Source organism: Amia ocellicauda, chromosome 3 (assembly GCF_036373705.1).
Source record: "Amia ocellicauda isolate fAmiCal2 chromosome 3, fAmiCal2.hap1, whole genome shotgun sequence".
Taxonomy (NCBI): Eukaryota; Metazoa; Chordata; class Actinopteri; order Amiiformes; family Amiidae; genus Amia; species Amia ocellicauda.
In genome coordinates, this window is record NC_089852.1 from 33,260,949 (window position 1) to 33,284,908 (window position 23,960).

The following is a 23,960-nucleotide window of genomic DNA, read 5'->3' on the forward strand; positions in this document are numbered from 1 at the left end:
ATAAGGTTTTGCAAGCTAAAGCTTTTCTACATAATAAGTTGATTCTGCAAAATGTCCTTTCCAGGTATCCTTTGTGGACTTCCTGTTTTTCCACTTAAGGCCGGACATGAACTGAAGACAACGGATCCCATTACCCAGCCCATGAACCGAAAAGAGTATAAAACCGTCCACTTCTTTAAAATGTTAATAAAAAAAGTTAATAAAAGTCTTGCCTAAAACTCTATTTCCATTCAAAATAGCATGAATAATAATGAGATCATTCTAATACAGATAATAAAATGCCTTTTCCCTACAGTTACTAAGGTCGCCTGTGTGTTTGTCTGTAAGCCTGTGTGTGAGTGTTGGGGGTAACGTTCCCATATCAAATCATTTTTTGTCTCAGCTTTCCTTTGTTCTTTAACACCAGTGCACCTACGGCAGAGAGTCCTGAAGGCATTATTAGTGAGATGTGCTCTGTCCCTTCCAATACAGTTTCACTGGACTCTGGCTCTTGCTAATTAGAAATGGGATACAGTTTTAAAAATAGCGGGGCTTATGGGACATAGAATTGATATTCTTAGCTGCAACATGTATTCTTTAGTTATCCTTATATTCAGTACACTTAATATTATTTTTAAAAAATAATTACATTAATATATACACATAAATATACACAGTATTTATTATACACCTAATCAAACAATATAATCTACAATGTTGTATATAGCATGATGTATTTTTATATATTCATATATGATTTGAAAGTTTACATTATTCTTTATAAACATCAAACCCATCTCCATTCTACCCACTCATGTTAAAATGATTCTACAGTCGTCAAAGTTCTGTATTGGAATCTGTGAAAGCTAACACTCATTTGAATTTTTATTTCATTTTATTTTATTTACTATCATTGTCAGGTTTGAAATGTAGAAGTGCCTTATATTATAGCCCATCATTATTTAAAATATATGAACACAACTGAGCATTGTGATTTTCAGTTTTGCTGATTCTGCTGATACACCTTGCATACAGTGACATTGTTTCCCAACGTGCAAACCATGCAATTGTGTGGGGTCCAGAGGTGCTAGCGGGCCCCCTGATTCCTAGCATAACAAACAAAGTAGCAGTGTTGCATTACAAGCTGAATTGTAACATGCAACAAATTCCATATTTTCTCAGATAAAAAAATTATTGTCAATACCAGCTTTTTTTAATGTAGCAGTTATAAAGTCTCCCCATTTTGTGATGCAATATGGTCTCTGCACTGTGCTACGGGAGACCCAGGCTTGAATCCCGCTGTGACCTCTTTTTGAGCAGTGCTGTGAGAATTAAAGTGTCATTATAAATTATAATCCTCATAGCCTATTAAACAGGAATATACATTAGGGCTTTGTTTTATTTTTTTCGTATTATAGTCATCTATTTTTTTATCATTGTAGGCTATTTTTTTCAGTATTTAGTATTGTTATGGTAGGAAGTGTATGTTGTATACATAGCTCTGAAGTCATACAAAATGAGACGAAGGTCTGAACATTGACTAAATGGTCAGATTCCTTGTAGAAGGACAAAAGTCTGCACAACGTGAACGCACCCCATGGAAACAAGCCGACAGAGTGATGCCTGTAGTTCTATAGTTTCTACAGGAAGCCTGCTTAGTTACAACATGTATCCAGAGTTATCATTAAAAAGGGGTGAGAGTTGAAAAGACTACAATTACAGTGGGAAACTGTAGGATTTAATTAAAGGCTGTTTTGGAATTTTTGTAGGACATTAAGACATATTCAATCTAAATCAAACTAGACAATAAGTGGTCAGGTTTCATGTACTAGCTACTTAATTGAATACATACTTTATTTATGATGTATGAAAAAGCTCTATTGGGGTTTTATGTAATTTGTAAGTTAATACATTCGGAATCTGTTATGTATTATTTACTATAGTGCTATTTGCTTAAGTAGTGATTTCCAAAAGATAACTTGTTGATGACAATCTTTTGGGTGACCTTATTGTTTGTGATTAAAAGCTTGTGATGAAAAATGTGTGGCAAATTGATGGGATACCTTGGATCCCATTTAAGAATTGTTTTTAAAACGTACATTGCAGCTCTGATGCGATCATCGTTAAAGCCATACAGTTAATTATACATTAATTTATTTTGATTTTGACTCAAGACCATATCAAAGCACATTTATTGAATAGTATTTCGAAGTATTGGGGAAAGACACCTCATATATTTGTCTAGGTCAAATAGTTTCAAAGTTATGACTATTGGAAAATTTTACCTGGTGATGCGCACAGAGGAACATCCTTTTTGCCGGGAGACTCGGCTCCAGAGCAACCATGCAGCCCTTGGGCAATGCTTTTTTTTCAGATAACCGTGGCTGCATATGCAACCTATTGTTATCTTTCAAGTCAAAAGCATTGGCCAAAGGGTAAGGGTTAACTGTATAACCACTTCGGCGCAAGAGAGGAGGGCAGTGAACTGGTAAGGAAGTCTTCCCCAAGGCATACCTGCTAAGGGTGTCTTGACTGGAACCAGCTCTGGAAAAGGGCCATGGGGCCCTTTGGTGCCACATCCGGGCTGCCAGTAGCGAGGATGGCAGTCATGCTATTCTGGGAAACAATACAGATAGGGTGAAGGGCCATAGCGCCAGCACAGAGATGTCTGCCAAGGGGGCGCCTTGAAAAAGTCTCGAGTCGATTAGGTGATCAGGCTGAAGCCGACTCTCCTCCTCCGAAGAGAATGGAGGAGGATGGAAATCCTTCAACTCTATTGGCCTGTTCAAATGGAAAGGAGATATCACCTTTATAAGGAATGCAGGGGTAGGCCAGAGCGTAACCCTGGACCCATCCCCTGCAAAACATACACAAGAGAGGTGTACGGACAGGGCATGCAAATGCATGCAACTCACTCATGCATTTGACAAATGTAATTGCCAGTAGAAATGTGGTCTTCAGCGACACAAGCTTGAGGTCTATGAGAGGCCGTCAAGTCAAAATTACAGGTTTTTGGATATGAATATGTCAGCTTTGGCTATGAAGATGTTGAAATGTCTGTTGATATGTTGAAATAATTTCAACATATTCATATCCAAAAACCTGGAATTTTGACTTGAACGCCATCTCATAGAGGTCAGCTAAAAAAGGATGTTCCTCTGTGTGCAACACAATGCTTTCGACTTGAAAGATAACTTGTATTTGCTGAAGTTCTCTGTGTCAGAGTTAATGGCTTCAAGAAACACCTTATGGCAAAGCATAATAAATTATTTTTGCACATCTCGGTCACTATATATGAATGGAATTTTTGGGTTTGGCAGATCATTTATTTGTTCTTTAGTTAATAGATAAAAAAAAACATTAAAATATTCTGATGAATGTATTTTAAATGCTAACTTAGCAATGAGTGTAATGTCTGAATTGTATGCAACATCATCCTCTAGTGATCAGTGCATGAATATACTTTAATAAACAAATAAACTTGGGGTTCATTTCTGTGCTCATCACTAATGTTTTAAACTAACTTTTAGTAAAATATAATATAATATTAGCAGCTTTACCATTTTTTATTAGTGTATTTATGTATTGTTCATTTTGGCCGTTTATGTCATTACAGTAAAAATGACATTGGCAAAAAACACATATACATAACAAAAACAGTAGGAGGTCGAGTACTTGCCAAGTCATGCATCCCAAGTCAAGTCACATCCTGAGACATGAATCATCAAGTCAAAGTCAAGTCATGTATTTTGTAGCTAAGCAAGTCTCAAGTCAGAAAATTTGCGACTCGAATCCCCCATCTCTGGTAGTTAAACTGAGATATCAATAGAAGGTATCTGGGGATTTTAATTATAAGCACTCTTTTTCTACTCATGGTCAGGCCTCTCCAGATAAATGTAGAACCACAGACCATCATGCTGAGTGTCAACTCTTTCCTTGTACTCACTCCTACTTTTAACTTTAGACATAATTATACAGTACAATTTCAACTAGAATCTATGGTAATGACGGGGAGGACGGCCGTGGATAATTCAAAACCGTGGCTAATCCAAGAATATCAACAGAATTGTTTTGTGTCTTTGTGTGAGAAAAACTATGTTCTAAAACAATCCAAGTTATAAAATCTGCAGATTCTCTTCTTATGCACTTGCTGGGCATGCCTTGATGATTACAAGGTTATTGCTTCTGCATTTGAATGGCTACCAAAACACGACTTGGCACACTAAGTCATACAAAACCTCATTAATCCTGTAGATCTAGATTGTTCCTACACCATGATATTCAATTTTGATGTGCATAGATGCTGCCATATATACACTCACCTAAAAGATTATTAGGAACACCATACTAATACTGTGTTTGACCCCCTTTCGCCTTCAGAACTGCCTTAATTCTACGTGGCATTGATTCAACAAGGTGCTGAAAGCATTCTTTAGAAATGTTGGCCCATATTGATAGGATAGCATCTTGCAGTTGATGGAGATTTGTGGGATGCACATCCAGGGCACGAAGCTCCCGTTCCACCACATCCCAAAGATGCTCTATTGGGTTGAGATCTGGTGACTGTGGGGGCCAGTTTAGTACAGTGAACTCATTGTCATGTTCAAGAAACCAATTTGAAATGATTCGACCTTTGTGACATGGTGCATTATCCTGCTGGAAGTAGCCATCAGAGGATGGGTACATGGTGGTCATAAAGGGATGGACATGGTCAGAAACAATGCTCAGGTAGGCCGTGGCATTTAAACGATGCCCAATTGGCACTAAGGGGCCTAAAGTGTGCCAAGAAAACATCCCCCACACCATTACACCACCACCACCAGCCTGCACAGTGGTAACAAGGCATGATGGATCCATGTTCTCATTCTGTTTACGCCAAATTCTGACTCTACCATCTGAATGTCTCAACAGAAATCGAGACTCATCAGACCAGGCAACATTTTTCCAGTCTTCAACTGTCCAATTTTGGTGAGCTTGTGCAAATTGTAGCCTCTTTTTCCTATTTGTAGTGGAGATGAGTGGTACCCGGTGGGGTCTTCTGCTGTTGTAGCCCATCCGCCTCAAGGTTGTACGTGTTGTGGCTTCACAAATGCTTTGCTGCATACCTCGGTTGTAACGAGTGGTTATTTCAGTCAAAGTTGCTCTTCTATCAGCTTGAATCAGTCGGCCCATTCTCCTCTGACCTCTAGCATCAACAAGGCATTTTCGCCCACAGGACTGCCGCATACTGGATGTTTTTCCCTTTTCACACCATTCTTTGTAAACCCTAGAAATGGTTGTGCGTGAAAATCCCAGTAACTGAGCAGATTGTGAAATACTCAGACCGGCCCGTCTGGCACCAACAACCATGCCACGCTCAAAATTGCTTAAATCACCTTTCTTTCCCATTCAGACATTCAGTTTGGAGTTCAGGAGATTGTCTTGACCAGGACCACACCCCTAAATGCATTGAAGCAACTGCCATGTGATTGGTTGGTTAGATAATTGCATTAATGAGAAATTGAAGAGGTGTTCCTAATAATCCTTTAGGTGAGTGTATAATATATGTATGAGTAAAGTTAAGAAAATTTAGTACAAATTAACAAAACAAAAATGTGTAGAAAATAATATATTGGTCTTGTTTTATTGTACAAGTTCAAACAAAAACACTTACTTTTAACACGTTCGAAAAATCCTTGAATTATATATTTTTTCATAGAAATCTAAGTTTCACAGTTAATACACAAATTGGATTAACCGCACATGGTTAATTGAGAGTCGATTATTCAAACATCAAATTAACTATGAATTAAGGCATAATCCTGCCTCAAGTGTTTTGTCACAAAATAATTGTAATTAATTAAAATAGAAAAAAAGCACACAAAAAAAACAGTTATATAACAATGAATTAAGATTCCTTTCTGATGAAAACAATTACAATGATTTTAATACATTATTCCTGGGTTATACTGGGAATTGTAATGGAAATTACTTTGGTTTTGCTGCCCTTCATAGTTTTCAGAATCTGATCTCTTATCTCCTTTGTTCGGACACCATAAACAATCGGGTGGAAACAGGAAGGGAAAATACCATACATCACACTCATCAGAACATGAACATCAGGAGTGACTGAATGCCTAAACCTGTATGCAAGGTAGGAACACAAGGCAAAGGTATATGAGACCACAAGGACTATCAAATGAGTACTACAGGTGTGGATTGCTTTTTGGCGGGATCTTCCAGCTGCTGCCTTAAAGACAGCCGTAAATATCTTAAAATAAGAAAAGAATATAAACACAAGGTCTAGACCAGGAATGCAGAAAACCACAATTAAACCCATTATATTGTTCTTTGTTGTGTTTCCACAAGCCACGCCTACGAGAGCCATGTGTTCACAATAGCAGTGTTCAATTACGTTTGACAGACAAAAAGAAAGCGAGCCAGCGAGAATAACGATTAGTGAAATTAAAAGCCCACCTCTTATGAATGCAGCGACAGACAGCTTATGAAATGTCACCATGTTAATATAGTCATTATACCTCAGTGGATTGCAAATGGCAATATACCGATCTAAAGCCATAATCAGAAGGATGGTGGATTCAAAACAACCAAGAAAATGGAAGAAAAACATTTGTACCAGGCAAGCTAAAAGCGTAATTTCATTCCAATCAAACAAAAAGTTAAATAACATCTTTGGGATGAAAACAAATGGTAAAGTGAGGTCCACAACAGCTAAAGTACAAATTAATATATACATAGGCGAATGTAGGCTTCCTCCTGTTTTGATTGTGTAAATGATCACTGAGTTTACAACTATAGACACAACAAACATTATAAAGAAAGGGATGGACATAAACCTCCTGTACTCGTAAAGTCCCGGGAATCCAATGAAAATGAAATGAGTGTGAGAAATGTTTCCTGCTGGGTTTTCCTGCATGTTGAATCCAGTGCTCCCAGGTTTCAGCGTACGTTCCCTGTGAAACAGAAAATGGAAGAACAGTGCGTATTTGATGCAAGTATGAGTCCATATATTTAATCTTACAACCATTTCATAATCAATATTGTAATGTCTCCTCAAATTTATTTCTGCCATTAAAAATCTGAATTGTTGAATAGTCATTAGAAATTCCATAGCAATTAATGAACTGGAAAGGAAGAGTAATAGATTGCCTTCTGCACAGGATTATGTAGTTCTCCTACACACCAACCTATCAAACTTGTCTCCATTATCAAAACCTTTGTCTTAAGATTTAATACTCATTGAAACAGGTAAGAGTTAATAGATTATAGATTACAAAAATGTCCTTTGGTGCTGCAAGGTGATAGCTCTCACTGTATCTTGACTGGAAAGGCTCATTCACTCACATTAGTTCTTGCTGTGCTGTTGCCTGCACTGTCAGGAGTCGTCCTTAAATGCCTTTCCCTGTTCCCTGGAGCTGCAATGTTTGTGTTGATTTCTGCTTCTTAATGAATGACAAATTAGCTGGTACGTATGGTTATACTCACTTCATACCATATGCAAAGGAAGCCATGAGTCTGGAACATAAGCACCATAAATCACAAAAAATATATCCCATCACTGATTAGATTCACCATGTCAATCATATATACACATTTAAATATCATATCAAGCTCATCAGATCAGTAAGATGATTTCAGAGCACTGTACTATGTTGTAGCACCAATCTGTACATATTGACAGATCAGAGGTTTACAAAGCTTAGGCATAAACAAAGTAAACATAGAAATATAAAAGGGTACACCCAAAATACACTGCTCAAAAAAATTAAGGGAACACTCCAACATCAGAAATCAATGTTAAGTGTTCCCTTAATTTTTTTGAGCAGTATATTAAATGTCAAAGTCATGACTATCAAAAATAAAGCCTCCAAATTGGACTAGCATACGATACAAACAAATAAAAAAAAAATCAAAATGGAAGATCCTTAGAGGTGAGGTGGAAATCTGTAGGTTGAGTGTTAATTTCTTGAACCAAGGAATGACAATGCTCACGCTCCAAACCGCATAATCTTAAAACATGGATGAAATAGAGTAATGATATAAGGCCCTCAGATGCCTGATGGGATTGTAGAACTGCTGGTGGTGGTTGCCGATTGAATTTTTTATGGATTATACAGAGTAAATTGTACTCTTATTTGAGCTGTAAGCCAATATAGTTCCAGCAATGACTAGGAAATATGAGTGTGACAGGCCATACCAGTCAAGAGTCTTACTGAAGCATTTTGAACAACTTAGTCCTGTCATATAGGGTCATTCCAATAATTAGATATGATGTCATTTTAATTAAGATTGGTAAGTTTCTGTCTTGTTCATTTTTAATGTATCAGGCTAAAAAGCTGGAAGTGGGATCTAGAAATCTTGTCAACGGGAAAGAAACACTGGACAACGTTAAAGTATTTTGACAGTTGGCTAAACAGAGGCAAATACTGCACAGTTGTTTTCACGTTTTCAAATTAAAACACAAAGTTAATAAAAGTCTTGCCTAAAACTCTATTTCCATTTAAAACAACATAAATAATAATAAGATCATTCTAATGAATATGGATAATAAAAGGCCTTTTCCCTACAGTTACTAAGATCGCCTGTGTGTTTGTCTGTAAGCCTATGTGTGAGTGTGGGGGTAACGTTCCCATATCAAATCATTTTTTGTCTCAGCTTTCCTTTGTTCTTTAACACCAGTGCACCTACGGCAGAGAGTCCTGAAGGCATTATTAGTGAGATGTGCTCTGTCCCTTCCAATACAGCTATTACTGGACTCTGGCTCTTGCTAATTAGAAATGGGATACAGTTTTACAATAGCAGGGCTTATGGGACATAGGATTGATACGCTTAGCTGCAACATGTATTATTTAGTTATCCTTATCTTAAGTACACTTAATATGATACAAATAAATAATACAGGCATTTCTATATACACATACATATACACATTATTTATTATATATCTAATCAAACAAGCAGATTTAATCCACAATTTTATGTATATATTGTGTTTTCGTCAGGCCTCTACTCTAACAGGCCTCAACAAGTGAGGTTAATTGGTTTAAATGCATTTAACTGAGACGTCAGTGGAAGGTATCTGAGGATTTTAAATATATGCACTGTTGCCTTTTCCAATTCATGTTCAGGCTTGTCAAGAGAAATGTGGAGCCCCAAACCATCAGGAGCATCAACACTAAGGAAATTTCAAAACATAAACTATAAACTATATAATTAAAGGTAATCCTGCTACAATATGTTTTTTTATTATTATTACAAACAAATTAAAACTCAGTTCAATACAAATACAAAGAAAAAAAAAACATTATATAATGATTCCTTTTTGATTAACACAATTACAATAATCTTATTTTATTGATAATTCATTACTGGGTTATACTGGGTATTGTCATAGAAATTACTTTGGTTTTGCTGCCTTTCACAGTTTTCAGAATCTGATCTCTTATCTCCTTTGTTCGGACACCATAAACAACTGGGTGGAAACAGGAAGGGAAAATACCATACATCACACTCATCAGAACGTGAACATCAGGAGTGACTGAATGCCTAAACCTGTATACAAGGAAGGAACACAAGGCAAAGGTATATGAGACCACAATGACTATCAAATGAGTACCACAGGTGTGGATTGCTTTTTGGCGAGATTTTCCTGCTGCTGCCTTAAAGACGGCCGAGAAAATCTTACAGTAGGAAAAGAAGATAAACAAAAGGTCCAGACCTGGAATGAAAAAAATTACGAGCAGACCAACAATGCTATTCTTGGCTGTGTTTCCACAAGCCAAAACTACCAGGGCCATGTGTTCACAAAAACAGTGTTCGATAACATTTGACAAGCAAAAGAAAAGGCTACCAGCGAGGATGACAATTAAAGAAATTAAAAAGGTAACTCTTATGAGTGCAGCGACAAACATCTTATGGAAAGTCGTCATGTTAATGTAGTCATTGTATCTGAGTGGATTACATATGGCAACATATCGATCTAAAGCCATAATCAGTAGGATGGTGGATTCAAAAGAGCTAAAAAAATGAAAGAAAAACATTTGTACCAGGCAGCCTTTAAGCGAAATTTCATTCCAATCAAACAAGAAGCTTAATAGCATTTTTGGGATGAAAACGAATGGTAAAGTCATATCCACAATGGCTAAAGCACAAATCAAAATATACATAGGCGAATGTAGGCTTGCTCCTGTTCTGATTGTATAAATGATCACGGAGTTTCCAACTATAGCCACAACAAACATGATAAAGAAAGGGATGGACAGAATCCTCCTGTACTCGTAAAGTGCTGGGAATCCAATGAAAATGAAATCTGTGAGAGAAATGTTTCCTGCTGGGTTTTCCTGCATGTTGAATCCAGTGCTCCCACGTTTCAGCGGATGTTCCCTGTGAAACGAAAAATGGAAGAACAGTGTGTATTTGATACAAGTATGAGTCCATATATTTAATCTTACAACTGTTTCATAATCAATATCGTAATGTCCCCTCAAATTTATTTCTGCCATTAAACATCTGAATTGTTGAATGGTCATTCGGAATTCCATAGCAATTAATGAACTGTTTTCAACAGCTGAAAAGGAAGAGTAATAGATTGCCTTCTGCACAGGATTATGTAGTTCTCCTACACACCAACCTATCAAAATTCTCCATTAAGTCTCCATTATCAAAACCTTTGTCTTAAGATTTAATACTCATTGAAACAGGTAAGAGTTAATAGATTATAGATTACAAAAATGTCCTTCGGTGCTGCAAGGTGATAGCTCTCACTGTATCTTGACTGGAAAGGCTCATTCACTCACATTAGTTCTTGCCGTGCTGTTGCCTGCACTGTCAGGAGTCGTCCTTAAATGCCTTTCCCTGTTCCCTGGAGCTGTAATGTTTGTGTTGATTTCTGCTTCTTAATGAATGACAAACTGGTACGTATGGTTATACTCACTTCATACCATATGCAAAGGAAGCCATGAGTCTGGAACATAAGCACCATCTATCCTGTTTGCACTGTTTTTGCTGATGTCAGATGGGGTGCCCCACAAAGCTGACATCATCATTATCAGGGGTTACTTGGGGAAAATAATGTTTAAATTCACACAAAAAATATCACTGATTAGATTCATCATATCAAATGTATTAGACCTATTTTTAAATATCATATCAAGCTCATTAGATCACTAGGATGATTTCAGAGCACCATATATTGTTGTAAGCACCAATCTGTACATATCAACACATCTGAGGCATAAGCAATGCAAACAGAAATATAAATTAGTAGTTATATAGGGCATACATTAAGGGGTGTTGAGGGGGATTTGACCTTTTGACCTTGAACTTGAGTTGAACTCGAGGGCCCCTTCCTAGGGGGCGTGTCCCGAGTCACTGGATAATGACATGGCACTGACATTGTAATATTTGTGGGTGGAGCTGACAGGGCCCCGAAGGAATGTACAGGGGGTGGGGGTACTTCAACTGTTTTTCAAACCCTCCAAAAGATTTGTATTTAAGCCAGACTGATTCTGTAGTAAAATAGCTCCTTTTCCTTATGCTAGTGAAGTTTCAAAAGAGCTCTATTTAAGCCCTCCCGATTATTTAGTAAAATAGCTATTTTTCCCTACACGAGTGAAGCTCTAAAAGAGTTCAATTAAAGCCCTCCTGATTATTTAGTAACATAGATATTTTTACCTACGCTAGTAAAGCCCCAAAATAGTTATATTTATGCCCTCCAGATTCTTTAGTAACATCGATATTTTTACCTAAGCGAGATCCACGAGGCTGTCTCTTCAACAGGGCCAAAGGGGTTACCTCTTTCAAATGGACATGGTCTGGAATTTTTTGAGCTAGAGGGGGGTGGCAAGGAGATGTCTACATCTTTTTGTAACCTCGGGTCGGTGAAGAATTAGTATATTTGGGGGCGGAGTTGACAGGGCACTGAAGAAGAAATAGCGTATCAGGTTAGAGTTTGGTTTGAAGAATTAGTTTATTTGTTTATAAAGAAAAGAAAGAAAGAATGAATGAATGAAATAAAAGATAAACTGTATTAAATAAGTAATTTCTTCACACTGTGCTACTTAGTAATAATGAGAAATGTCTAGAGATCTCGATTGTGTTAGAAGCTGTCTTCTCACCAAGAGATGGTATAAAACATACATGCCCAGATACCCTGAACATAGATGAAATTAAAAGAAATGGAAAGATCAATAAATATATAATCTAATATAAAACAATATAATCTAATATATAACAATATAATCTATTACTACTACACAATACAATACATTTCCAGAGTTACAGACAATATCAGACACCTTATTTAAAGAAAAAGTTAATGTAAAGCTTGAATAAATACAAAGGTGTGTGTGTGTGTGTGTGTGTGTGTGTGTGTCTGTGTGTTTACATATATACTGAGTGTTGGCTGGAGCGCTTATCTCAAGGCCTCAGATTCTGATGAGAACGAGCTGTTCTCTAGTCACTTAAAAAAAAAAAGTTTAACTTAACACAATAATGTAATAAAGAATTCTATCCGAAACGGTGTTGGAAACCTGTAATTATAAGGCTATCAACATATAATCATTAATCTTAACCATTAGGAGGTATGAAGATATAAAAAACATGATATCAATTTAATGAATGATGGTTACTGCAAAACATTTAGGAATCAGGAGATACATACAGCCACTATGTGTTAAAAGATAACACGTGTGGTAGTGGTGGGGGGTTGCAACATCAATCACACGTGGAGAGAGAGAGATAGAGAACCCACTTAATAAACCCCCCTTGTCTAAAGGGGTATTTTGGTTCTAAAATGTAATAAAATATAAGAAGAGATGTATAGAAACCTATAGAAAAGCCAATTTTATTTAATTAGTTTTAAAACGTGTGTATTTAATGTTGATATCATAATGGCTAGGGTCAACTGATTATATAACTATATTCTTTACATAGTTTTAAACAAGGGCATATAAAATGTGTAAATTCCCATATATATACAGTGGGGGAAAAAAGTATTTGATCCCCTGCTGATTTTGTAAGTTTGCCAATTGACAAAGAAATGATCAGTCTATAATTTTAATGGTAGGTGTATTTTAGCAGTGAGAGACAGAATGACAACAACAAAATCCAGAAAAACGCATTTCAAAAAAGTTATAAATTGATTTGCATGTTAATGAGGGAAATAAGTATTTGACCCCTTCGACTTAGTACTTGGTGGCAAAACCCTTGTTGGCAATCACAGAGGTCAGACGTTTCTTGTAGTTGGCCACCAGGTTTGCACACATCTCAGGAGGGATTTTGTCCCACTCCTCTTTGCAGATCCTCTCCAAGTCATTCAGGTTTCGAGGCTGACGTTTGGCAACTCGAACCTTCAGCTAACTGCACAGATTTTCTATGGGATTAAGGTCTGGAGACTGGCTAGGCCACTCCAGGACCTTAACGTGCTTCTTCTTGAGCCACTCCTTTGTTGCCTTGGCTGTGTGTTTTGGGTCATCGTCATGCTGGAATACCCATCCACGACCCATTTTCAATGCCCTGGCTGAGGGAAGGAGGTTCTCACCCAAGATTTGAAGGTACATGGCCCAGTCCATCGTCCCTTTGATGCGGTGCAGTTGTCCTGTCCCCTTAGCAGAAAAACACCCCCAAAGCATAATGTTTCCACCTCCATGTTTGGCGGTGGGGATGGTGTTCTTGGGGTCATTCCTCCTCCTCCAAACACAGCGAGTTGATTGATGCCAAAGAGCTTGATTTTGGTCTCATCTGACCACAAACACTTTCTCCCAGTTCTCCTCTGAATCATTCAGATGTTCATTGGCAAACTTCAGATGGGCCTGTACATGTGCTTTCTTGAGCAGGGGGACCTTGCAGGCGCTGCAGGATTTCAGTCCTTCACGGCATAGTGTGTTACCAATTGTTTTCTTGGTGACTATGGTCCCAAGTGCCTTGAGATCATTAACAAGATCCTCCCGTGTAGTTCTGGGCTGATTCCTCACCGTTCTCATGATCATTGAAACTCCACGAGGTGAGATCATGCATGGAGCCCCAGACCGAGGAAGACTGACAGTTATTTTGTGTTTCTTCCATTTGCGAATAATCGCACCAACTGTTGTCACCTTCTCACCAAGCTGCTAGGCGATGGTCATGTAGCCCATTCCAGCCTTGTGTAGGTCTACAATCTTGTCCCTGACATACTTGGACAGCTCCTTGGTCTTGGCCATGGTGGAGAGTTTGGAATCTGATTGATTGATTGCTTCTGTGGACAGGTGTCTTTTATACAGGTAACGAACTGAGATTAGGAGCACTCCCTTTAAGAGAGTGCTCCTAATCTCAGCTCGTTACCTGTATAAAAGAGACCTGGGAGCCAGAAATCTTACTGATTGATAGGGGATCAAATACTTATTTCCCTCATTAACATGCAAATCAATGTATAACTTTTTTGAAATGCGTTTTTCTGGATTTGTTTGTTGTTATTCTGTCTCTCACTGTTAAAATACACCTACCATTAAAATGATAGACTGATCATTTCTTTGTCAGTGGGCAAATGTACAAAATCAGCAGGGGATCAAATACTTTTTTCCCTCACTGTATATATGTCTAATTATTTATATATATATATATATATATATATATATAGCAAAATAAATGGAATGACCTACAGAAAACTTTATTATACATAGGTCAACAACAAGCGTTTTACATGATCTACAGCATACGATAGATGCGTGTAATTTACATTTACAGATATGTAGCGTAAGGTACACTTATAAATTTCAATTAAAGAAGTGAATTTATAGTATCACCTTATCACGAATCCTGGAATCTTGTAGAACTCAATTTCTGTAATAATTGGACGCAGACACCAATTCCAAAGATATAAATTGTCAAATTTATTCAAAACAAAGACTAAATGTAGCACTACACTAATTATACAAAAGGGAAAAACTAATTAAAAGACAAATCACTTCCGTGACCAAATCAAAGACCATGGGATCGCATATGATAACACAAATCGTTAAACAAAAAAGGTTATAAACACATTGACTACAATACCGGTTAGTAAGACGATGGTGAGTCTCTCGTTAGTATTATTAGTCAGACATTAAATAACTACGCAGGTTAGTATTTATGTCAGGTAACTTCTCGTTATATATATATCAGTCTCATTCACGTTTTGGTGCCGAGAAAGATCCTATCATTACTTGTTACCACAATTTCCCTTAACTGATTATTATTCAATGATTAAGGATAGGCAGGGCCACCAATAATCTAATGTCTATTAACTTGTGTCAATTTCAGACTAAACAGTTAAACAGGAATGAGAAGATATTTCTCGGCGTTGACAGATTTTATTTCTAAAATTATCAACAAAACAGTTTAATGCAACACACATTTATATTTAAGAAAACTAAATTATATTACACATTCTAGAGTTATGAATCACAGATTAATATTTCTAATTGATTTCTCAAATGTCATGAATCATGAACTCCAAACTGTTAAACTTATCTGAACTTCGTCGCAGAGAGGCCTCTCTGTCTTCAGGCTCACATAACAGCACACGGCACGAGGTCCGTGTGGTTTGGAACAAAGGCAGTCCGGTTCGGCTTTGTCCAAGAACTTCCACTCAGTCGATGCACCTGGAAGTTGGGGTTTCGCGAAAGTAGAGTCGTTTCCAAACAGATTTTCCACTGGTTTGAAGGCTCCAAGGTTGTGCACAAAATCTTCTTGGCAAGCAGGGTTCCACCGTAGTTACTTGAAGACAAAGTCTTTGAGGAAAGCAGGGCCCTGTTTGTTCCAAGGGTCAAGTTTCTTAAGACTCAAATAGCTATTTAAATGACTGACACTTTCGTATACAGTCGACTTAGTCAATTGTCCAGCTGTAAAACTCCACTGATCAGGTGGGCACAGGTGGGCAGCGCAGTCTGTAAAGTTCTTTATTTAATAAAGTCCTTTAAAAGAATTCTTCGTACGGCTCAATCTCCTTCTCCCAGTTTAACTCTTCTGTTGCCGGCAAAGACTTGGTTGGTTTCTGGTTCCGGTTCTGGCAACAGAGCTACAGGTTGAGCTGTGGCAGTGAGTTACTGGTTCACGTGAGAGAGAGCGAGAGAAAGACCGTCCGATTTCCTTATAGTCTGTCAGATCAATAGGTGATTGGTTCCTGAGTTCTTGAGATTGGATTTCGGTTTCAGCCCCCAGTGTCCTATTGGAGGGGAGCTTGATTTATGACTGATGTCAATCCATGCCATCTTTTGGAAATGCCGGTTGGCCTGGGTTCATAGCTCTATGTCGGGATTTCGGCTCTCGTCCACTTCAAAGAGTTTTTATCACCTACAGGCCCCTTTCTCCAGACATCTCATAGCAGAATTCTAAACTATTTGGCCTCTTCTCGGTGCCATCCTCCCCAAAACTGTCACTTTGATGCAAACCAGTTCCAAGCTGATGAGTTAAGGAAATCTGATAACTTTGGGGGGGAGAGGTCTTCTTTAGATCAGTGCTTCAGCTCAGAGCCCAACATGCTCTTCTCAAAATACACCCAACATAACGCTACAGATATTAAGGTTAAATAAAAACTAATAAGCCTGATATTTTCATGAACAAACTTAGATGACTTATCCTCGAGCGCAACCCTACGGATTGTCAAAAAAATGTTCAAGCTCGTGAATGGAAAGGTTGCGGGAATTACGACGGTCATCACGTGCGTACACGCGCACAGCGCGGTGTTTAAATGCGGGGCCGCGGTGGAGATTAAGTCCATTTGGTCATACACGCTGTATCACCACACAAAGAGCTATCAACATGTCCAGCCACGACCATGCGGATCGGAGACTAAACTTCTCAAACTTTGATGATAAGTATAATTAAAGTAATCAAGAAATATAATTGCAAAGTGTTTAGATAACCGTACACTCAGTAGAAAGATTAAAATACAATGGGCTACATTTAAATACGTATTTAAGAAATATAATATTTGAAATGTAATTAATATTAGAAATGTTTTAAATATATTTGAATTGTATTTAAACGTTTAAATTCTGTCTCAAGAGCCTTTTACACTAGGTATTATTATTTATTGATATATTTTTTAATATTTATAAATATTAGGCACAACGCGATGTTTCTAACAAGCACCCGTGTATCTGCAGGATTAGAGCGTCCCATACGATGTGCTCGATTTCTACACGAGTGAATCAATGAATACGGGTAAGACTCATTTAATAATGTATCGACCGTATTAATTATACGCGTTATGAATGTATGTACATTTTTTTTATTTTCATATAATCATATTTTCTTTCAGATTTGTTCCTGACATTAGATGACGAGCGACCCAGCACATCAAACGCTGAGCCGCGTAGGTTATACTTTTCATTTCATACATGTAATAGCTCAACAGTATGTGTGATGTTAAATTATGGATCTATACGGGCGGTTTTTTATATTATTTTGTGTTTTTATCAGAGGATCTATCCAGACCGGCATGTGTCAAGTATTTACGGAAAAGAACGCGTTCAGTGGGTGAGTGAGACCTTTATTTCATCACTCCGAGAGATGGTCATATTGTACACCAGTGTGCACAATGTCTCTATTGTCTGGCGCTACCAATGCGTGCTGTGCTGAGGGCCTGCGCTGAGCCATCTGAGCAGAATGATGCGCACGCAGGTCGGCCCCGAGGCATGCTGGGATCTGTAGTGTTTAAATGGCTGCAGTAGTCTACGTTTGAAAGTGAAAGTAACCTGGCTGCAGCGCCCAGACTAACCTAGGGTATTAACTCATGTTTATACATGTTTCCATTTAAGACACCGAAAGTGCTGATGAGCTTGAATCAGGAACCCCAGATCTAAGAAGACGTCTGCATTTAAACGGTCTGTTTGCATCGTTTATACGTTTTTACAACCAAGTATTTAAAACGTTTATTTATGAAACTGTAATATTGTCCGGATGGTTGTCATTTTAAAATGTACATACTTAGACCGTTATTATTAATGTTTTCGTAGCACCAGCTTTATTGAGACAATTATTAACGTTGTTTATTATTATTATTGTAATACAACAATCTAGATGTAGTTATTCTTTTAAACATTTTTTATATATTTTTGTTGTGAATGGTCTATAATAATCTGAACACAATATTGTATTAATAAGTGTAAGAATAGTTCATTTAAAAGCTATAGGTCTACATAAATTGAATAATGATAATAATATATTGTTTGTTTAAGGATGTTATTTGTTATTATATTCATTATTATTATTATTATTATTATTATTATTATTATTATGTATTATTAATTTATTATTTTATTATTATTGTTATTATTTATTTTATTATTTCTTTTCTTTGTTGTTGTTTTTTTTTAGTATGTGTGTGTGTTACCAGTTGTGATTAAATGTATCCGTTCTCATGTGTTTCAGGTTCATCGGAATCTATTTCAGACAGTTCATTACTGCCTCTGATTACGCAGCAAGGCAGCCCCAGTTATTCACCAACAACACCCCAAGAAACCGCCCGGGTGTCTCCGCATGTTAGGAGCCAGGACCCCCCGGCGCATATCCAAACACCGCCTGGACCGCCCGCATCACCAACCAGCGTCATATCGAGTGAAGAAGAAGAAGATCTAACTACAACCTTGCAGGAGACTATCAATCTACAGGTTGAGTTGACATCTATGGACCTGCGTGAGTTGCTACATATAGTACTGAATAATCAAAGACAAGTCATTGAAGGTCAAACAATCTTAATTAATGCCTTAGCACACTATATAAACAGGATCAGGGATTGAACATGTCTGAAAGCAATAAAAGGACCAATGACGCAGACATTCATGAGCAGGAGTCCAAAAGACCTAGAGAGAATGAACCTGATACGAATGACCCCGAGGCCTTAGCAGATGTACCGATTACCCCCGAGCTATTAGAAATGGTGGATGAAATAAACAACCGACCGGCGCATGCTATAGACTTGTATCCCTCTGTAAATTCTGATTTGTTACAAATGGTTGATTCCTTAGACCACCTACCCCTTCCGAACGGAAACAGATTAACAAAACAGCCCCAACTTATTACTAGTCCTGCTCCAAGATATCATGGTACTGACTATGCCTCTAACCACGTTGTAAATAACAATTGTGTTGACACTTTTGAAGGTATTCAGCATGCTTTAAACAATGTACAACAAAAGGGTTGTGGCGGGGGTCAGAACAGTGAAGCTGCAGGTGTTGACAATGGGTTTAGTCGCGAACTTTTCAAAATATTAACAAAGAATCGGCCGATGTTCGGGGGAGTAACGATAGAACAAATACTTGCAGTGGTGGTGGTGGTGAATGTCATAATGTCAATGTTGATAATAATGACTGGGGTGTAGAGCATGTAGACAGACCAGCCTTCCGTAATTTACAGATTTAGATTTGCAGAATTATTCAGCAGCGACAATTATGCCGAGATATTTGTTACAGTGCATGATATTATACAAAATATGCTTGACCGAATTACCAAACGTGTTAGACCCCAGGATGTAGTGCAGTTGGAGCTGAGAGCGGATTCAATATTTAGTAGTGTTTTTACCATAATGAGAGGTGATAAGTTAGATGTTGAGGCTTTTCTATCTAAAAATGAAAACCTGCTTCAGAGTCAAGCCTCCATCTTGGCAGATGAAAGTCTGGTCTTGGTCATTAATGTTGTTCATAACCCTGAGGGTGGTGCTCATAGGAGATTGTCAGGTTGTCTCAAGAATGAAATAATTCATAAGAAACTCGGACAAATAGTGACTGAAAGTAATACGAATAACAAAATATGCTTTGCGTATAGTATAATACGCCTGCTCAAACCTAATATAGCTGCAAAGCAGGTTTTGCATGAAGCTTGCGAATGCATCAGGCAGTGGGCCTATCGGAAGAGGAGATGGTGACTTTTTCAGATATGCACAAATTTGAGGAGGTGACAGGCCTTAAGATCGTAGTCTGGTACCGTTGTGAGATAAATGATGTGTTTGTACCATTTCAAACTCACTCAGAGTTTCACCCCCAGATGTTGTTTCTTTTCCTTCACGAAAATCATTACTACGGTATTAGAAATTTGAAGGCTTTTGTGGGGTGTTCGTACGTCTGTGATTTTTGCTACAAGGGCTTTAACGATAGGAAGAACCATCAATGCGCCGGGTACTGTAATGTCTGTTACCATCTGCAATGTCGAAGGGGTGAAGACACCACAGTGCGGTGTAAGGATCTGTCGGTCCGCTTTCTGAAGAAATTATAGAGGACCCTACCCAGCACCCAGTTATTATGGGGTTGAATCCATGATGACTCGGGAAAGGCAGGACTTCTTCAACTGGTATGACACGGTTAAGGATGGCATTTTTGATTTCAGAAAGGACATGGCCGCCTATTGTAGAAACGATGTGGTGATCCTTAAAGAATCATGTGTTAGGTTCAGGCATGAAGTCATTAAGATGGTGGGTCTTGACCCTTTGCAGTGTACGACAATAGCTTCCCTCTGTATGAAAATGTTTCGAGCCAATTTCTTACAGAAACTCCGGACAATTACAGGCGCAGACAGGCCTCCATCCAATGGTTGGAATACATGTCCAACAATCATAACAACTTGATCAGACACGCTTTGAATTATGGCGAGGTTAGAATGGGCCCCTACTTTCTGGACGTTTTTTCTGAGGAAAATGGGGTGCGTACAGCTTATGAGTTTGCCGGCTGTATTTACCACGGTTGTCCTTGGTGCTTTGACGTGAACACTTTTAACCCTGTCACTCGTCAAATCTGCGGAGATATACACTTTGATTTCTTACAAAGAATTGAGACACTAAAAAACACCTACGGTTTAACTGTGAAATACGCTACCCTATGGATATTGACGGGGGATTCGATAACAGAATGCAACACCCCTTTTCATGTATTAAATTGGGCCCTTCCAATTCTGGTTAAAGCTTTTTTCTTAAAAGGCTTTTAGAGAATTCGGCAACGGCTATAACCCAAACTCTTGATAACATAGTTTGGTGTTACTCATGTTGGCAACCTCTGTACAATGAGATAATGGTTAAAATTTAAAATCTTAAATTTGTGGAAGGTGTCCCCGTGTCGCTTTGTAACGATGATTTGTTACCTAGCAACAAATGCAATTTAATAGTGATAGACGATCTCATGGAAACAGCTAGCGAAATAGCAAAGTGGAGAAAGCTTTTACAAAATATACGCACCATAGAAATTTGAGCATCGTCTATCTAGTTCAAAATTTATTTTTTCAAGGTAAAAAGTGTTGAACGATCAATTTAAATGCTAATTATATTATTATTTTCAAAAATCCTAGAGATAAGCTGCAGGTGAACACTTTGGCCCGGCAAATGTACCCCAGACAATCTAAATTATTTTTGGAATCGTTCGAAGACGCGACTAAAAAACCTTATGGATACTTGCTAGTGGATTTAAAAGTGCAAACTCCTGAAGACTATCAACTCGGGTCGGGTTTGCTGTCCCCAGATTGGCCTGTAGTCTACGTGCTAAAGAGAAGAAATAAAAAATAGAATGTCGGCCGGGATAAGAAGAAACCTACCGCTTTTAAAGATATTATATGAGGGTAATCCTCATCAGAGGAAAGCTGTGTTGTTGGCCGCCCCTTCTGATCTGATCTGAATTGATTTTTAAAGGACATGTGATTAAAGGATCGCACATGTTTGATTTGATCAAGAATGTAACGAGTATATATATTCTTATTCTGTAATGTTTTTTTTTTTCACATTGTATAATGTAATGATTATATCGGATTATTTCAAATAAAAATGCTTTTGTATTAAAGCGTTTCTTTTCTTTAACATACATGACATTTTTTAAAATCTTTACAAGAACAGACATTCTGTATACATGTTAGGTATTGAACAAACCGGGACAAAGTTTTACAATTGTTTCCTAAATCAGTGCCATACAGCATCATAACATTTGTGTAGGGGAGACCTTTAGCTCTATGATATAAGAAAAACACACAGTGTTGACCGCAGGTTGTAGTCTGTAGACTTTGCACTTGGCGGCAGTTATAAACCGGCTCTTTACAATTGTTTATTTAAATGTTGTTGATTGTAGCTGGAAAATGAATACAATCTGGAGGGTTTCCGTAGGAATCAAAAAATTCACCACTGTAAGAGAATTTGGAAATGCTTGGTTTTCCAGTCAATCTAAATAAATAGTTGAACTGAAAACTCATAGGTCAATTGGTTTCTCTTTTAAGATTCTTTTAAGAGGGAAGATGCGGTCAAGTCACAGATGTGCAATAATCATTTATTTTGACAAAAAAGGAACTAATATCATTCAATTATATTACTGAAAATAATTAATATTAAGCTTCTGCTGGATTACAGTATGAAACAGATAATACCCATTTTCTTCTTTCTCCTCACAGTACAGCTTATAGGCCAGTCTGGTCAGGCAGGAAGCGGTGTGTCTCTCTCTGTCTCTCCTCTCCAGCTCTGTCTTGTGTCTCGTTGCAGGATGAAGAAGTTAAGAGAAAAATCAAATTATCTTTGTTTTCCCTTTTATAAGGTTTCCTTCCAACCAATAGCATTTTGCCACCACCATGACTTGGGTGCCTTATGCTAAAGTAATTTAGAAGTGGGGGTCATTTTGAATTTGGCTAGGAGCCAATCAGAGGACAGGTCCCTTTTGGTCTCTGGTCATTAAGATAGGGTTACCAGGGCTACCAGGGGCTATCAGGGAACTTAGATATAAGGGAGGAGGTCTGTTTCCTCTACCAAACCAGATGGTATAGAATTTCCCATAGAAAAATATATTCTAACAAATAATATCTTACACCGCAATGATCTTCCGTCAGATAAATAGCCAGCCAGTGCTCTCCGGGCATGGTTTCAGGGTGAGTGTTAATTATAAACATGGCGGGTAAGTTCTTTAGCTTCAATTCAGGTAACTGATCGCAGGCAATAGACTCCGTGAAACAGCTTCTTAGTGTGGGGGTTACAGTTCATGACAGCCGTGAGCTCTCTGGTGTTCATGTTTAATAATAATCATAGAGCACATTCCTTCTCTGATTCACTTCTATAATACTGTCAAACACGGCGTACACAACCATATTTACAGTACCGGCTAGGGGTTGCTTAAAATGTATTTCCAGTCTCATGTTTCCTGTTTTCACCAGCGAGAAATGTTGCCCGCACTCTTCATCTGGGGTTAGGTTGAAGGCGTACAAAGTGTAACTGTTGATGTATTCAGCGCGGTTTATCAGCAGAGGCTGGTCCTTCAGATGTCTCCCTGTAGTGTTCATGGACCGCGCAACCATTTTCAAAATCGGGTTGAAAAGGTTTGGCGGGGACCTGCGTGCCATCAACGTACATAGCTATATATTCTGCATTATAATGTTTAAAATTAAATGGATTATTTGCATATGACCCTGTAAATGCGTCATTATCCACCAGCAGCCCAATAATGACATTTTTTGGGAGCTGTCCGAGGAAGAGGTTTTCCTGATTCATAACGCGAGTTCCTGCCGCGATGCTGTGCACTTTCATATAGACTCTTTCAATGGGGTACTTAGCCGTTAGCCGTCATTAGAGCCTGAGTATGGCCTAGTTTAACCGCCGGTGAAACAGACACCTTTTTAACAAACAGCAAGGCCGATAAAATAATGAGTTTATATTTTTCATCATCATCGTTCATCAGACAAAATTCATTTTTATTCCGAATCATTTTTATCTTAATATCAACCCCGTTGAGCATCAGTTTCTCTTGAAAAAATATGTCGGAATGAACATGACCAAAAAGCTCAATTGTTTTACTTGCTCTTTTTTTCAGACCCGCGTTGGTGCCACCTGGATCATTGACATCCATGGCGGCCGGTGTGTCATTGGCAAACAGCCCGGGGCTGAACTGTTTGTTTAGAGTCTCCTCGGTATAATTAAGTATACACTCCATCAGTGCTCTATAGGGGTATGTATTGCTGCTTTGACTTATCAGTCTATCCACCAGGGTTACATCCACTTGCGAGAAGATGGTGGC

At 38.0% G+C, this 23,960-nt stretch overlaps 2 protein-coding genes across 2 annotated transcripts; both read right to left on the reverse strand.

The window, feature by feature from the left end:
* Nucleotides 1-2,496: 2,496 nt before the first annotated feature.
* Nucleotides 2,497-6,895, reverse strand: LOC136747107 (olfactory receptor 52K1-like). The gene is made up of 2 exons (XM_066700064.1): nt 5,951-6,895; nt 2,497-2,595 (listed from the first exon to the last, which is right to left on the reverse strand). Exons 1-2 carry the CDS (start codon nt 6,893-6,895, stop codon nt 2,497-2,499), a joined length of 1,044 nt encoding a protein of 347 aa, XP_066556161.1.
* Nucleotides 6,896-9,344: 2,449 nt separating this feature from the next.
* LOC136747108 (olfactory receptor 52K1-like) lies at nt 9,345-10,325 on the reverse strand. The gene has a single exon (XM_066700065.1). The coding sequence runs from the start codon at nt 10,323-10,325 to the stop codon at nt 9,345-9,347; it is 981 nt and encodes a 326-aa protein (XP_066556162.1).
* Between the last annotated feature and the right edge of the window lie 13,635 nt (nt 10,326-23,960).